The sequence below is a fragment of the Myxine glutinosa genome, chromosome 1 (assembly GCF_964187855.1).
Source record: "Myxine glutinosa chromosome 1, kmMyxGlut1.1, whole genome shotgun sequence".
Classification (NCBI taxonomy): Eukaryota; Metazoa; Chordata; class Myxini; order Myxiniformes; family Myxinidae; genus Myxine; species Myxine glutinosa.
Window position 1 is genome coordinate 200,152,153 of NC_136261.1, and position 18,315 is coordinate 200,170,467.

Consider the following 18,315-nt stretch of genomic DNA (forward strand, 5'->3'; position numbering starts at 1 on the left):
CGCACTCAGGGTTGAGTTAATAGTAGAGGGAACTACATCTGAGTGCCACACTAAAGTAGGTAAAAATTTATCGGGTCGGGCCGCCCCGAGGTCGAGAAGGGTGCAGTGTTGCGGATATGGGATTTGCATCCATCCATATCCGCTTGTAAATATTCCCCTATTTCCTCAATACTTCCCAACTCTCCCCAATCCCCCATTCCCTAGTCCCATTTTCTGTAAACAACACTCTGTAGACCCGACCTCCCCCTATTTCCCCCATTAAATGTCGCACCCAGGTTCACCGCATCTCATGTAAGACAACTATAGGACATCTTGCTAGTTATTCTTAGTCTATGTCAGTTAAGGATTCGTTTCCATTAATTCTGACCCTTCGTTGCACCAGAATGTGATTGTATGGCACCGTTAGGAAGTTTAGGACCTCCCAATACCTCCCCGCAGCTCTTCCTCACAGTTCAGCAACAACAACAACAACAACGAGCCGCCATTGAACATGTGCTCGACGGGGTTACCAAACAGGGGCTCCCTGTCAGCTCCTCGTCAAGGGCGGAGCCCGGTAACCCCCGCACCCAATGGAAGCGGCGGACCGGCCCCAGTGGGGCGGAACCAACCAGCCGAGGGCGTGTCACTCCCCGCTGAGCATGCGCAGTGAGAGGGAGGTGACGTCAGATGCGCGCTGAGCTTGGAGCAAGCAAGACCACCTCCGAGCGCTGTGAGGCCTCCCTGTATCTTTTGGACCGTGCTTTATCCTGTCCCCGAGCCAAGGTGCACCTTGTGCTATCGACCTACCTGTCCCTTCCTGCCATCAATCCCTGTGTAAGTCTACCTTGTCCGTTTGTCCGTGGTCTGTCTGGGACAGGGGTCGGCAACCTTAGGCACGCGTGCCACCATTGGCACGCGGCAGCGCAATCATTGGCACACTGGCGAAAGCAGTGCCCTCTCCGCTGCATGCCAAATCACTTCTTGAACAGCCATTGGCTGTTGTGCGTGTTGCACTATAATATACACAAAGAATTAAGTTAAGCACCCCCCCCCCCGTTTTTTTACAACCTCGCACATTACAAGTTTGTTGTCGTCAAAACAGTGTAATATACCCATGATATTGCTATATTTTCTGGAGAAGTGATATTATGGTCACATAAAAACATAACAATCATGCCGTTTTCAATATTTTATTCTGAATAATTTAAGGTGAAATTTTTTGGGAATTTTAGGCATATTTTCACCTCAATTTAAGTATGGAGCTATAGGTCCATCACGGACAGTGTGGATGACGTTTATGTTTTCTAACGTACAGTCATTGTTCTGAGAAGACCTCTAGCGATCTTTGCGTCAATAACGTGTGTAGGACCCACGTGATCGGATCACTGACTCAACCAATCACTTTTTTTCACTTTGATCACTCAATTTCATCAATGGATAATTGCTAATGTCATACCAATCATTATTTGATCTCACATACCTTAGAATATATGCCAATGTATACATATACACAAAGAATATATATTAGGGGGTGCTTACCTTAATTCGTTGTGTAGGGGTGCTTAACTTAATTCTTTGTGTATAGTATTCCGGTGTGATTGTGCAGGGTGATGAGGTAGATGGATCAGAGCAGAGTCACCATTCCAATTCCAAATTCTTTCACTGGAATAATAATCAAAGATGCACAACATGAGATGCCGGCCTGGCGCATTCAAACACAATATTCGCGGCAACAGGATGTGCTGTAAGAACAGTGGTGTTGTTCACAGCAGATGGTCCGAGGCTGCATCTCCACTCATTATTATTATTCGGACTGGTTTCTGAGTTTTAATATTAATCTCATCATTATTCTGAATTGTATAATAATCGTAGATATAAAATAGGAGATGTAGGCTTGGTGCCTTCCGATACGCCGTTCATGGCAACCTGAGGTGCTGTAAGAGCAACTGTTGTTAACATCTGGTGGTCAGCGGTTGCATCTCCACTCTTTATCATTCAGGCTGCCTTCTGCGTTTTAATATTAATCTCGTCATTATTTTGAGTTTTTTTATGGGGTGGTAGTAATGAAAATGGGGGTAGTAGTTTTTCTCGTAACATTATTAACTCGTAACAAAGCCTGTCTTATTTAGTTTGATTGACGGTACGGCCTCCCGCTCACATTTACCACAGGAATTGCAGTGAAGCGGTTCAGGTTCGGTAAAAAAAAAACACCTTTAGAGGACATTTTTCCCCACAAGCGGGGGTTGGCCTTTTTCGGGGACCGTGGTTGTTGTTGTTTTTTGGTCCCCTTTTTGAAGCAATGTTTTACGGCCGGATGCCCTTCCTGCCGCCAACCCTGTTTGTCGCCTTTTTACGACACACAGGGAATTACCAGTGAACTGGTACTCAAGGTTCGGTAGATGTTCGGTAAATGTTTCTTTAAAATGTTGTTGCAATGCATATGGCCTATATGGATGGAATAAAATTCCATGTCTGTTGGAAATATTTTTTTGATGTGGTGTCATAATTAAACATAATGTTGAACTTAATGTTGATATGGCACACGAATTAACAAGAACATTTCAAACTGGCACTTCATGTCAAAAAGGTTGCCGACCCCTGGTCTGGGATAAGATAAGACGGTATTTAAGTGCCCATCTCTTCTGTGTCTTTACCTCACTCTGCCTTGTAATCTACCCCCTTTTCTCCACCACTGTAATTATACCCTCCTCCGGAGGTCTTGAGAACTGTACCCCTTGCGTCGTTTCCTCTTTCCCAGTCGTAGTGTCCTTTCCATCATTGATTTAGCATAGCGCGATTTGGCCAACGTCTGGGTGAATCGGGTGAGTGTAAGGGAAGAAAAGGGGAGCAACTGTTCGGCCGCGGTAATACCACCGCTCGGTAAATAACATCCTAATCCGCGGTCCGTAACAATATATATACATACATATATCCATAGCTCTAATAGTTTCTGTCTGCTGTATTGATGATTTATCATCCATGTTTTGCTTGAATATGTTGCAATAGAGAAAACTAATGTCTCAAGTTTGATCTTTAATTTAAACACATTTTTAACATGTCCCCAAAATTTGTACCGCTCTTAAATGTTCGAGTCTTCTCGTTCAATTGTTCAATGCATGCACTCGTTGTGGCTTTATTTCCCTTGCTTCATATGCATTTCATTCCTCCCTATTTAACATTTTTTACGAGCTTCTTGTGCCAAAAATAGTAAAATATAGCTAGATTTTGTTCTACACAAAATTCTCCTCTTCTCTCCCTTTCCCTTCGTTCCCCTTTTCTCTCCTTTCCTTTCCTTTACTGTACTCTCCTTTACTGTCCTCCCCTCTTCTTTCCTGTCCTTTCCTCTCTACTCATGTTCTCTCTCCCTCTCTTAAACACCATATATCTACACCAAAGTATCAAATTATGCTTCCTTCAAAGAATAGCAACATTTGTGTTTGGTGTGGAAACATACTAATGTATGGTGGTGTAAAAATGTTTCATGTGGAAAGTTACGAACTTCTGCTATTCTTCTGTATATGATCAGCATCCATACATTTGCACAATCAAATGAGCTTTCATATTGAAGAAGAATTTATTTCAAAATGCTCTAATTTCATATATCGATGGAGTTTGCGCCTGTAAATGGCAGATACCCAAGGAATTATTTTTCACTCCAAGCAGGGATCATTCACCATATATCCACCTGTTATGTCCATGGAAGGACATATGGTGATTGATTCTTTACACATTGTACAGCTCTGTTGTTGGGGCTGTTTGGCAATTTTTCAGATGCCAAATGACCAATTCTCTTCCAGTGGGGTTACCACATGAGGGCGGAGCTACATTTGACCAGAAACCTTTGGATCATGGCAGGGCAACATGACCCGAGCATGACCTGAACATCTTGAATCGAAGTCCGGTGACGCACTGCTCACCGAGACCCGGCGCTGTGCCCTCCCAGCCCTCACCATGCAAGCGCTGTCGCTGTGAGCCCGATGGTGCGATTCACTGCATCGTTGCTGACTGCCCCCTGCCGGACTGTGTGGACCCCATCTATGATGCGGAAACTTGCTGCCCTGTCTGCAAACACGGTGCGTTGTGTTCCCAACATGTGTGCTCGGGTGCCTGCAAAATAGTCAGAAGTGCTTTAAATAGTCATCGTCTGTTTGCCGTGTCGTGAGCAAGGCCTTTGCCGCGTCGCGAACGATTTGAAATCGAAGTTAAGTGATTGTTCCCATTTGTATTTTCGTTAAAACTGTATTTATTTATGGTGTTGTACGTATATTGTGTCCCGACGAAGATTTTTCGGTGCAAATCTTTCATACCTGTATTGAAAATCGTGTTAATTCGTGTCGTGTCTTGAGGCCTTGTACAGTGTGCACTGTACAACCTTGAGGCTTTGTTTTTCTCTCAGTGGTCCATCGTTTGTGATCCAATAACTTTCGTTCTCTGTATTCCCAGGCTTTTCACCCATTGCCTACTTCCTTGTGTAAATCTCATCTCAAAAAAAAAAAAAACATTTCCTTCTCTGTTCTCATTCGTTTATTCATTCTTATTCGTTCGTTCTTCGACCACGTGTTTCTCCCCCATTTCCCCAGATAGTTTTCACTCATTAACCTTCAATGTTTACACTTTCCCCTCAAGTTATGTATTCCGTCATATTTTATAACACCTTTTTCTTCTTCTTCTTTAAAAGGCTGCTTTCGACTTGCTCACCAAATCAATTCATCCCCAAAAAAATATCCATCTCCTATAGTGCCTTTTTTCTACATTCCCTAAACTCTCCTGCACTCCATCCTCCATCCAGCGTCCTTAAACGTATTTTTAACTCGAAGGTCACAAGAAACTCATTTTGCAATAAATGTTCGTTTCCCATAAATCGTACACTTTCAAAAATCCAATCTCACCCCTCCCCTCCAAATCTTCCCCATCACCCATCCCTTTCAAATCTCCCCCCTTGCCCCCTCCCTCCTAAACTACCCCCTCACCCCTCCCCGCCAAGACGCCCCCTCGCCCCTCCCCTCCTTGACTCCTGCCTTACCCCTCCCCTCCAAATCTCCGCCATATCCCATCCCTTTCAAATCCCTCCCCTTGTCCCTTCCCTCCCAAACTCCCCCCTCACCCCTCCCCTTCAAATCTCCCCACCCTCATTGCTTCTCAATTTCCCCCCTCTCATTCCCCCTCCTCAAAGCGTCCTCCCCGCTTCTTCCCCCTTCAAACTCTCACCTCCATCTCCCCCAACCTTCTGCCTCGCTCTTCCCCCTTCTCAAATAACACCTCATTGTGGCTCACCCAATCACCATCAAACCTTTTGTCCGCCCCATCCTTCCCTTTCTCCGAGCTATTCTGAAATCTCTGACACACCTTCAACAGCTCTCCCTACCTCTTCCACCTCTTCCACATCTTACCCTACCCCTCCTCCCCCCTGTTCTGTATCTGATGCTCCCCCTTCCTCTTCATTAACGGTATGGACCTCAAACATCCGGGGCCTTCGTTCAAACTTAACTGATCTCTCCATACAGGTTGCTTCTGTCAAACCAGACGTGATCTGCTTAACAGAAACTTTCCTCCTTTATGATGTCTCTGATTCCATAGTATCTCTCCCGGGATACTCCCTCCTCCGGTATGATAGACCTGAGCCTCGTCCTGGAGGCGGGGTTGCTATCTTTATCAAAAACTCTCTTCCTCACTCGCCCTGCACTGCACTCTCTCCACCTCACCCCCAGGAATACCTCTGGCTACGGCTTCCCCTTCGCTCCCACCTCTTGTTCATATGTGTGTTGTACCGTCCACCAAACAGTGATGACTCCATCTACATCTCGCTGTCTGATGATATGGACCAACTTCTATCTACTCATCCCAACTCTCTCTTCCTCATATGTGGTGATTTCAACTGTCATCATGCCAGTTGGCTGGGTGTGGGTACCTCTCTCACCAGCCATGGCTCCTCAGCAAAGGACTTCTGCGACTCACTGGGACTGACACAATCTGTCAATTTCCCGACCCGGATCTCAGTCAATGGAACATCTTCTCTTCTGGACTTGGTTATGACTAACTTCCCTGAAAATGTCTGCTGCTCTTCTTCTGCTCCGATCGGATCATCTGATCATGTCCTTGTTAAAGTGGACATCTCTCTGACCATCCTCAGGGAGCCTGCTCAGCGTCGACGAGTCTGGCATTTCACTCAGGCCAACTGGCACGGTCTTCAAGCAGCCATCAATCATCTGGACTGGTCTCCCATCTCTACCACCTCTGACATCAACTCATCCTGGGAATTCTTCCAAAGTAAATTGCTCTCTCTCATGCACAGATTTATCCCATCTCGTCTTCAGTTGTCATACCCTTCCTCCCGTCCATGGTACACGGAATCTTGTGGTGAGGCTGTTGCCCAGAAACAACTTGCCTTCGTCTCCTGGAAAGCAAATCCAACGGAAGGAAATCTCATTTCCTTTCACAAAGCCCGAAACAAGTGTGTGTCCACCCTCAGGAGAGCCAGGAAACAATATCTCTCCGTTCTCAAGACCGAACTCTCTTATCTGTCTCCCTCTTCCAAATCCTGGTGGCGTCTGGTCAAATCCGTTTCTGGTGTTTGTTCCCCCTCCATCCCCTCCCTTACCTCAAACGGCTACACAGCTGACTCCGCACGTGAAAAAGCTGAATGCCTCAACTCTGTGTTTGCCTCTAAATCTTGTGTCCCAAACCCATCCCTCTCTGTACCCACCATACCCAGTCGTACCCTGCTGCTCCTGGACTCCGTGTCCTTTCCTCCTGACAAGGTGGAAAAGTTTCTGTCAACCCTCGACTCTGATTCTGCAACTGGACCCGACGGCATCAGCCCACGGGTCCTAAAATCCTGCTCTGCTGCTCTATCTCACCCTCTCTCTGTTCTCTTCACCCTCTCTTTTGCTCAAGGTCAACTGCCATCTGCTTGGAAATCAGCCAACATCACCGCTTTGCACAAAAAAGGTGCAAAAACAGATCCTAGCAACTACAGACCAATCAGCCTTCTCCCAATTATCAGCAAAGTCATGGAATCCATCATTGCTTCGGATATGAAATCTTTCCTCTTCTCCAATGGCTTGATCTCTGATCATCAATTTGGTTTCAGACCAGGTCACTCTACTCTGGACATGCTGCTTCTGCTGTCTCAACAATGGATGGAGGTCCTCAATGCCAAACAGGAAATTAGAGCTGTCTCCCTCGACATATCACGTGCCTTCGACACGGTCTGGCACCCCGCTCTGCTCACCAAACTCTCCTCCTTTGGTATCCATGGAAATCTCCACGCATGGCTGGCGGACTTCCTCTCTAGTCGTCGTCAACGTGTGGCCCTGAATGGGTTTCTCTCATCTCCTCTTCCTGTTCAGGCTGGAGTTCCCCAAGGCAGTGTTCTTGGCCCCGTGCTTTTTCTGGTCTTCATCAATGATCTCTCTGACTCTCTCGAAAATCCTCTCTATCTCTTTGCTGATGACTCCACTCTCTGCCGCTCCATTCCTCTTCCCTCAGATCGGCAGTCTGCTGCCTCCTCACTCTCTGAAGACCTGGACAAAATCACAGACTGGTCAAACAAGTGGAACATGTCTTTCAATCCTGACAAATCTCACACTCTTACTATGTCTCTCCGAAAAGATCGACTGGACAACCCTCCCATCTACTTTCTCAACAATCCTCTCCAAGAAGTTCTGTCGCTCAAGATTTTGGGTCTCACTATCTGCCATGATCTTTCTTGGGAAAACCACATTTCCAAGCTGGCCTCCAAAGCCAGTCGCCGACTGGGCATCCTCCGTCGTGCGAAGTCCTTCCTCGGCACACCTGAGCTCCTCACCACATACAAGGCTTTCATCCGCAGCTCAATGGAATACTGTTCTCCCCTATGGGCCGGTGCTCCTGCCTCACACCTAGCTCGGCTTCACGCTGTTGAAACCAAAGCTTTCAGAATTATTGGAATCTCCCGCGATGAAGCTATCTCTGAGGGCCTTTCACTCACTCACCGCAGGCAGGTAGGTGGTCTTTCTGTCTTCTACCGACTCCTCTCCGGCCTTGCACCCCCAGCTCTCTCTGTGCTCTGTCCCCCAAATATTCCTACAGGTCGCACAAGATCTGCCAGAAACCCTCTGATGGTTAAACTGCCGAAATCTCTGCTCTCTGCTCACCTTCACTCTTTCATTCCTCTTTTCTCCCGCCTCTGCAACAAACTCCCTCACTCCCTTCAATCCCACTCCTCCCTCCAGGTCTTTAAAACAGCTGTTCACCACCATCTCTTATCTTCCCCCATCCAAAACCTTGATATTTTCTACCCCCGCTAATTCACCCCAGATCCACCTTGTTTGAAATTCCAACTTCTTTCCTGGAAGTCCTGGCAGTGTCCATATGTTTTATACCTCTCCCACCGCCCCCTTCCCATGCCCCCCCCCCCCCCAAAGCCCTCGCCCTCTCTCAGATCTCTCCATGTCTCTCGGTCCCTGCTCTCAAATGTTGTGTTTGTGTCCTTCCCCCTCTCTCCCCATCTTGTCTACCGCTCCCGATGTTATGTTTTATGTGTCGGTTTGTCTTTCTGTGTGATTAATGTTCGCTCTTTCACGAGCCTCGATCTTGTATACAACAACAACAACAACAACAACAACAACAACAAAAAAAAGTTTAAATACACCTTTTTATGCCAAATAATTGATTTTTTTTTATCTCAATTCAGTTTGAATGTTTCATCATGGTTGATTGATTCATTAAGTGATTGACTTTTGGTTGGCTTTTGGTTCGTTCCCAAGAACATTTGTAACTGCTTGTCATTTTTGTTAAATATACAGCAGAGAAACTCATTAAGACTGAGACATTGACTGTAGATTATATACACTGATTGAACTACAATACACATGCAAGCCAGTACACACATTTTCATTAGTCCAGTATTCTCAGGATTATGAGCACCAATCCCGTTGTAGTCATATAAACTGAACGCTGATACATTATGTGTACCAATCCTGCTGTCGTAGTATAACCTAAACTATTCATGGTTGTGAGTACTAACCTTGTGTAGTAATATAATCTAATCTCTGACAGGTTATGAGTACCAATCCTGCTGAAGAGGACAGAGTAAAAAAAATAAACAGGGGAAATTGGAGTAAAGTAGGGAAAAATACATACGGAAATATTGTTGCGGATACGGGGACGGCGCTTCCCCTTAGCGGGGGGGGGGGGTTAATCCCCCTTTTATCCTCACTGGCCGTCTCTGCTCCTGAAGCCGCCCAGCTGCCTCCACGAGGCAGGTGAGCAACCTCGTTCGAGACCGCGGACAAGATGTTATTTGCCGAGCGGATTAGCAGCCCGCGGCTCGAACCATTAACAAAAACTCGACCCGATTCTTATGCGTTGGCCAAATCGTGCCACAGGTATTCAATGGGGAAATCACAAAGACGATCGGATGTGAAGGAAAGAAGGCAGAGTAAGGAAGAACAGGAATTTATTACTAATTACTATTGCACAAAACCAAAGAAACCAAGGAGGAGGAAAGAAACGAAAATAATTTACAGAAGAGGAAGACAGTGCAATTATACTTATCGACACAGTCTTATTTATTCCCAGGGACAACACGGACAAACAGACGACAGTCAGACTTACACGGGGATGATGACAGGAATGGCAGGAGGTGGATGGCTGGATGGATGAGGAGGTGGGACCACAGGACTGGAAGGTTCAGCTGGACGCAGGAGAATGGCCGGGCCGAGAGTGAGCAGCCGCCGACTCTCCACACTCTCGTTCGTACGGCGGCGTTGCTTCGCGGCCGCGGGTCGAACTGCCGTTAAAGCTCAATTCCACCCAGCTGCGGTGGACTCAGCTGCGGTGGGTTCCTTACTCATCTGCTGTGGGGGGGGGGGGGGGGCTTCCTCGCTCATCTGCTCCAACTGGACTGGACTCACAGCTCCTCCTTACTGGACTGGACTCAACTGGGCTCCGGTGGACTGCGGTGGGAGGCTCCGGGCGACGGGTTATATAACCACGCCCATGGAACTTTCGCGAACCTCCTCGCACGCTCTCTCTCCGCTCTCTCAGGCCAAACCCCTCATCCTTGGTTGGTTGATCGGGGGCTGGCTCACTCCTTCTCATGACGAGGTGGAGACACGCCTTTCTTCTCCGAGTTGACCGCGTGCGTAATGGAGTTTTGAGTGAAGAAAACCGCCCAATGCAACGGTGGCGAACGCCGCAGAAAACCGCCCAATGTTACTGTGGCGAACGTCGCAGAAAACCGCCCAATGTTACTGTGGCGAACGCCGCAGAAAACCGCCCAATGTTACTGGCACTTTGAAGAGGCCATGGGGAAACTTGAAAAGGGAACTAACTTATGCCATCTGGTGCAATGCAGAGTAAACTATTGGGAAACAGAGCCTTAAACTAACATAGAATAAGAAATAACTATTTCGAAGGGCATATGATTTTCTATGTGCATGCGATGGATTAACTAAGGGGACGACCTTTGACCTTTACACACAAAACGGAGGTATTTACAAGAATCATGACACTATTTACAGAGGGTGATATTTACAACAAAGGATTCTCAAATCCGCAACACTGCACCCTCATCCTCCAGGCACGTCACGGGCCTATAAAACTTAACTTAGTGTGGCACGTAGGTGTAATTCCCTCTACAATTAACCTGACCCTGAGTGCGACAGTTTTAAAACACAAATAAGTATGTCCCTCTGCTGCATTGCACCCTACCTAACTGATTCACGCCCACAGGATAACCAAATTGCAGAATTGTTTTCAAACTACACATGAACAGTGGGGAGCATTATTTACAAGTGACGCTGATTGTATTTACACTGCAACCCAGGACCTGCGATTTTTCTTTTGGGGGGGGGTGGGGGGGGGGGGGAGACAGCATGCACTGCATCGACGCACCCGCACCAATAAAGAGCATCAAAGCACCATAAAGCACCAGTCAGTGCACAGTCACCACAGTTCAAATAAAAAAACAAAACCCTGTTGGTGGTCTTCCTCTTTGGCTCCCTCTGCTGGCCGTTGTTCTTCCAGATGTTGACAGCTTGTTGTTCTTGGTTGCGGCCTATTTGATGGAAATAAAAATGCACAAACGTGTCCGTTTTTATTTTATTTATGGCCCACAGGGGCCGACTATGGGTGGTTCACCTGTGGGCTTGGTGCCACCTCACTGGGTCCGCAAGCAAGATCTTGGGCCATCGTGGCCGGTCCCAGCAGAGGGGCCATGCCCCAACCCGTGGGGTCCATGAGTGGTGCTCAGCTACAGACATGTGGTCCATAAGTGGTGCGTGGATGCAGGCAGCTGGTTGCGAGGATTCGGGCACACCGACGCGGCCCCCCCGCACGCTCCCCTCCGTGCCCAGAGAGCACGATCCTCGGGTTGGGGAAGGAAGACAGAGAAGACAGGTGAGTGAGGGGTAAGGTCACAAGGGTACACATCAACGAAGGCAATGCAGAGTGAGGTGCGTCTGGAGACTGAGCGGAGAAAAGCTCGTCCCTACCGTACGTCACCCCCCCTGTTACCTACTCTACCCTTGCCCTTACCCCATATTTACAAAAATCTACACCCTTACCAATTCGTCACTAATGTCACGTCTTCCCCATATTTCCCCTATACCAAATTTGTCACAATCCCTTGTCTAAATTTGTCATCACCAATTCATCATCAATCCTCATAAGGAGGGAGAGATGGAACATCAGCACAATGTCACACCCACGTCATGATGCGTCTACCATTCCAAACATTTGCACAAAAATAATAAAAACATGGGGAGGTGTGGCGTTCTGTCACTCAGGTGAGTGGATGTAGATGGTGCAAGGAGATTTCAATCCTAACTACCTTCTAAATGACTTTAACACACTTTACACTACCCGGGGTCTTTCCCTGCCAATCCATTGGCCATCTTACTCTATGCGGTTTTACGAACCAAATTCCCATTGACCAAACTGTGGTGCTTCATCAATTTGGGGTCTCACTCCCCCGGTTCAACTCCCTGTGCCTTTGCACAATTTCAGGACTGGGTCGTGTGGCTCTCCCAGCAGGTCTACCCACCTCCACCACTGCAGTTGCCTCCGAGCTTACCTGCTCCTTACCCTAACCTATCTACCTGGGGAAGGTCCTCTGGCACTCTCCCCACTCGGTGCCCTCTCTGGCACTGGGCTACCCGGGTCCGTCCTCCGGATCCTCGGGCCCCATCCACAACTCTACCGGCTCCCAGAGCCCACCTGCGGCCTCACCTGGCCGACATCCTAACAGTGGCGGAGTGCCCATTTAACTACACACACTAACAGGCCACACACCCAGCCATTTCCACGACACTAATGCACCCATCCAAACACCATTCTTCCACACGCACCACAGATGCCAATATCCAACCACAATTTACCTACTCCCTCTACCTAACTTTTAAACTACCCTCCCCGGGTATTCGTGATGGGGTCCATCCTCCCCATACACACCTTCGCACCATCCACTCCACTCCACACTTTCCACCATACTCACTCCAGTAGCGGACTGGGTCTTAAAACCGGCCCGGGCATCCTTCACCTAGGTCGGCCCATTATTCATTTATATGACACCGCATTCAACCCCTGACCGTCTCTTCTCCTTCTCCGTCCTTTCTGTTTGGTTATTTAATTATGTATTTTTGTCTTTTTTGTCTTTGTTTTACGTACTATGTCAAAGCGTCTTTGGGTTTCTTGAAAAGCGCTATACAAAATAAATGTATTATTATTATTATTATTATTACTAGGGCATGCCCGTACTATATCTATATCTAAAATTATATCCCCCCCTCTATTTACATGAAATGGTTTGGTCCATGAAATGTTTTGGTCCATTCGCAACGCCAAAGCGAACGGCGAACGCTTTACATGAAATGGTTTGGTGCATGAAATGTTTTGGTCCATTCGCAACGCCAAAGCGAACGGCGAATGGCTTGCGAGTACAGTGACAATCCCCCCGGGGTTTTTATTAGTTTTAAAACATAGTTTAACGCCAACATAGCACCAACATAGTTTGCAAACGTGAAATAAATGAATACGCTCTCAAATGTGCCATCCGAGGCAGAGTGTGTCCGCCACGTTCGGCACACGCGATAGCTCGCTGCTCTCTGATTGGTTGAATCGTTTTTTGGACATAGCTCGGTAAGTAATTGTCCGATTAATATGAAACCTTGAAAAGGCACATCCTCGGGTCCCCAGCAATATACCTGGCAAGTTTAAAGTATATCGGACCCGTGGTTGTCGAGAAACAGCGGTCACAGACAAACAAACGTACAAACGTACAAACAAACAAACACACAGAGATTACTGGAATTATAGATAGATTATTATATGTTGCTTATCTGAGAAAATAGATGAAATGCTTGAAAAAAAATTTAAAAAATAACAATCCACTAAAAATTAAATTTATTTTCAGTAACACAAGCACATGTCCATGTCTAAGAGAGTAGGTTCCTGCGCAGTTTGCTGCTTCTGGCAGCCACACCATCAATGATATCCTTAGTTCAAGTTTGGCCAAGATCCCTTTTTCCACAGACATCAACATGAACGCCTCAAGATGTTCTTGTGTCATTGTACTTCGCAGACGGCTTTTGATTTTCTTCAAAGCAGAGAAAGACCGTTCACATGCCACTTGTGACACAGGTAGCGTTAGCAGCAGCTTGTAGACAAGCCCAATGCGCTTGTAGGCATCAGTGAAGAGGTTCAACTTGAAGAGCACCTTGTAGCAGCAGAGAGGACAGGCTTTACATGACTTACATGTACTTGGCAGAGTCTTCCTGTCCTGTTCAGACTCACTGTCCTACTGCACTGTATAAGCATCTGCTACTGACTGTTTCAGTGTTGACCATTGTTCTCCAAGGCTTCGCAGTTCTTTTCGTAGTTGTTCCGCAGTGACACCATCATCAAATCTCAGCAAATGTTTATGCAGCTCTTCCATAGCTCCCGATGGAACTTGGTCAAAGTTCCTTGGGTGAAGAAGTGAGAGATCAGCATACAATGTTGATGTTGCTGATCTGTCAAACCGCTGCTCAATGCTGCTCACAATAGTGTCCACTATTCGGTTGTACACTTCAATGCGATACTTCTTTATTGGGTCAGAAGCTGATGTAGCCTCATCTATGGACAGTTCGCCATCAATACGTTTGTGCTGTCTTTGCCGTTTTATAGGAAGGGACTCTTCCATAACAAGATTTACATCCATTTCATCCAGCTGGTCATTAGCCCAATGAACAAACTTTGCTGCTGCATCATGACAAGCTTGGAAGTCATCCCGTAGCATCTGCATATTCTCTAGCAATTCATCCACCATCCGGTGCACAGTCAGCAGATCCAATTGCACAGTTTGTAGATACTTGGAGAGTGCTGTAGTGCAGGAGAATACTTGCAGATATACTTGTGCAGTCAGAATTGTTTCAAACTGCAGGAGACTGGCAATGTATCCCTTCCCCTTGGCCTTAACAGCTGCTTGGATCTGGTCAGCAACTAGTATGGCATTAAGAGTGGTGATAACTTCCATGAAAAGCACTCCAGTTGGGTTGTTGAATGAACCAAAAACTTTCTTCAAGGTGGCATCCTTTGACCACCATCTAGTTTCTCTGATAGTTCCCATTCGTTTAGTGGAGTGGAGTGTCGCACACTTCACAGTAGTGTGATGTGATCTTCACAGTAGTGTGATTCTTCCTCACCGAGCTCGGACACGAGCGGTATCGATTGAGCAATGTAAGAGAATCGGCGTGTAAAAGCCCGTCTGGCGAGAGGAGTTACCGGGACGTGTAACTACCCTTTGACACGTCAAGTCACTGTGGGTTCGTGCATGGAACGAAGCAGCTGGCACAGTTCGCCTCCCCGTCTACAAGGCCGCGTACGGGTCGCACCTTGGGCCGCGCGCGCTGGGCAAGCCGCGTGTTGCTTTGCCTGCTTTGCTTTACCCGCTTGGCTTGGCCAGGAGGTGCGCGCTGCAGCCGTTGTTCCCGGTACGGGACGTGCCCGGCGAAAGCACGTCAGGAAGGGTCCGTTCAACCGCCCACGTGCGGAGATCGAACTACAGGCGTACGGAGACATTGAGAGAGACATTGACCATGGAGGCAGTCGGGAGTGGGGCTCACGTGAGGAATGTATAAGATGGCCATCTTAGAGTTATTATAGATGAGTTTACATCTTTGTACTATTGATTGCTGATTGTGGATGGTTGTTGATTGCTCGGGGAATATATCCTTGATTGTTCCGGATCCTTGGTGTGGGGTTTCTTATTGATTAGAATTCATATTGATTGCGTTACGAAAGCGCAGAAATAATAGATCTTTCTGGCGGAGTTCCTCTCACGGTCCGGGGGTCACCGAGACCAGGTAGTCACCGGGAGGACCACGTAACAGAATTGGGGCAGAATTGGGGCCCAATTGGGGCAGAATTGGGGAATTGGGGTAAGTTTAACACGTAACAGAATTGGGGGCTCGTCCAAATTACGATTTGCGGATTCGCAATTGGGTCTACGTCTGGGATCTAAAATTGTATAAAATAATATTTTTATTAATTAAAATTTATTAATTAAGTATTAATTGGTAAATTTTTGGGGAAATTGGGGGTAAAGTCTTGGGTGAAGGTTAACAGGTGTTAACGATAGGCACCATGGCGTTTGTGGCACAGAACTTTGCGGTAACACCGAGTGAGGCACAGTTCCGAGCGTTACTAAAGTCGGACCTCTTGAAATTGGCCAAACATTTTAACTTGGAGGTCCGAACTAATTTGAGGAAGGCAGAGTTGCAGACCACGGTGATGCAATCTATGGTGGGATTAGGAACATGGGACGAGTTAGCCTGGCAGTGGCTACCCGAAGAACCAGAAGACGTTGAGCTCCGGAAACTGGAGTTGCAATTACGGAGCCAGGAACGGATCAAAGAAGAAGAAAGGAAAGCAGAAAAGGAAAGAGCAGAAGAAGAAAGGAAAGAGCAGAAGAAGAAAGGAAAGCAGAAGAGAGGAGAGAAGAGAAACAAGCAGAGGAAAGGAGAGTGGAACGAGAACTCCAGGAAAGGTTAAAAGAAGAAGAAAGGAAAGCAGAAGAGAGGAGAGAAGAGAAACAAGCAGAGGAAAGGAGAGTGGAACGAGAACTCCAGGAAAGGTTAGCAGAAGAAGAAAGGAAAGCAGAAAAGGAAAGAGCAGAAGAAGAAAGGAGAGTGGAACGAGAACTCCAGGAAAGGTTAGAAAGGATGAAAACAGAGGAAAGGAAAGCAGAAGCAGAGGAGAGGAGAGCTGCAAGGGAACTCGAAGCAGAGGAGAGAAAAGCGGAAAGGGAATTAAAGGAACGTGACATGGCGCTTCAGCAAGAAATTAAATTCAAGGAGCTGGAGTTAATGAGAGAACGGGGAGAGGTACCACCCTTGCTGACGGGGTCGACACCTAGCCAGAACACCTGGGATGTGGGCAGACATGTGAGGCTGGTTCCACCCTTCAGTGAAAAGGAAGTCGCTAAATTTTTTCCACACTTTGAGAAAGTGGCTCGACAGTTAAACTGGCCGGAGGAGGCCTGGACCATACTAGTACAAAGTGTGCTGGTGGGAAAAGCTCAAGAGATTTATTCGGTGCTACCAATGGACCAATGTGCAGATTATGAGGTATTGAAGAAGCACATCCTCAAAGCCTATGAGTTGGTTCCGGAAGCTTACCGGCAAAAATTCAGGAATGCCAGGAAGAGGGAGAGTGAGACCCATGTGGAGTTTGCCAGAGTGAAAGAAAACATGTTTGATCGGTGGTGTGAGTCAAAAGGAGTCGGGAAAGACTTCGAAACATTGCGTGACTTGATCCTGGTGGAGGAATTTCAACAGTGTGTCCACGAGGACATCAAAGTGTACCTGCAGGAAAAGAAAGTACCAAAGTTGTGGGACGCAGCCACCATGGCAGATGATTATGCCTTAACACACCGGATAGGGGTCCACGAACCTAACTCCTCGCCTAGATCTCCGCAGGGGAGGTGGGGAACAGCAGGTGCGGAGAACGACAATACATGGCGGTGGCCTCGAGAGGATTATGGGGACAACGCGGATAACCCACCTGTTCGAAATCAGAGGGCTGCAGGCCCAAGACAAACTTATTTTTCGGGGGGCCCGAGGCAGACCACGAGTTTTTCCTCCGGGCCTACTTGCGCTTTTTGCAAGAAACCTGGACACTTGATGTCCAGTTGTTACCTCATGAAAAGGGAAGACGCAGAGCGGAGTCCGACTAGTACAACTCCGAATGCGATGGCAAACGTAAGAAATCGCCCACAGAAGAGTTACCAACCATTTATTTATGAGGGGTTGGTCTCACTCAAGGGAGACTTGACTAACCCAAGACCGGTTAGGGTTTTGAGGGACACAGGAGCCCATCAATCGTTAATGCTTGAAGGCATTTTGCCATTGTCAAAGAGTACCGCAACTGGTGATAGTGTTCGGTTACAAGGGATCGGTGGCTGTGTTAGTGCCCCACTTCATGTCATCCATTTGGAATCCGATTTGGTGTCAGGACCAGTCACCGTCGGTTTACAAGCCACGCTTCCTGTAGAGGGAGTATCTGTGATTATCGGAAATGATTTGGCCGGGGGGCAAATTTATGGTAACCCGAGGGTTGGTAAAGAGCACAGCAGGGAAAATAACACCCCACCAGCTCGGGATGGCGACAAAAGTTCCAAGTTATTTGTAGGGGGACTGAACTTCAACACAGAGGAAGAAGTTCTGACCTCTGTCTTCAACAGATATGGGCCGCTGGTGGAAGTGCGGGTGGTAAAAGACAGGGAAACGCAACGGTCAAGAGGGTTCGGCTTTGTCACGTTTGCAAGCACAAGAGACGCCAGAGAGGCAGAGAAGAATTGGAATGGTAAGGATTTGGAGGGTCGGACCATAACAGTAGGGAAGGCATTTCGTAGGCGTCGAGAGGTCTACCGAAGAGGACCACTTGGCAGGAGTTTTGGGGTTGGCAGCAGCCGATATTACTATGGAGGCTCCCAGAGTTACGGCACCTCCCGAAAGAATGAATGTCAGAGCACTGGCCGAGAAGTAGACTGCCAGTCAGGTAACGGCTGGGACAAGGGGTCCCACCGTAACTGTTAGGAGTCTGGAGAAGTTGAAGCACTATATACGGGGGAGCCGCCGAGCCGAGGCTCCTACACGCACTAACCGTGAACGCCACGTTCTTAAAGGCGTCCAGGTAGTGAACTTTCCTGCACGGACTAACCGTGAACTCCACGTTCTTAAAGGCGTCCATGTAATGAACTTTCCTCCCCGGACTAACCGTGAACTCCACATTCCTTAAGGCGTCCATGTAGGAATACTCCGCTGGGCCTCCCGAAAAAGTGCTATAGAGAAGTTTAAATTTGGGGGCTTTGGG

At 47.5% G+C, this 18,315-nt stretch overlaps 1 protein-coding gene across 1 annotated transcript in view; it reads left to right on the forward strand.

Moving 5' to 3' along the window:
• Window positions 1–18,315, forward strand: part of LOC144893017 (von Willebrand factor C domain-containing protein 2-like) — a 122,780-nt gene that overhangs the window by 80,756 nt on the left and 23,709 nt on the right. Inside the window, exon 2 of the mRNA XM_078782421.1 lies at window positions 3,923–4,052. Coding sequence (XP_078638547.1) covers window positions 3,923–4,052 — 130 coding nt within the window. The remainder of the gene's footprint in view (window positions 1–3,922; window positions 4,053–18,315) is intronic.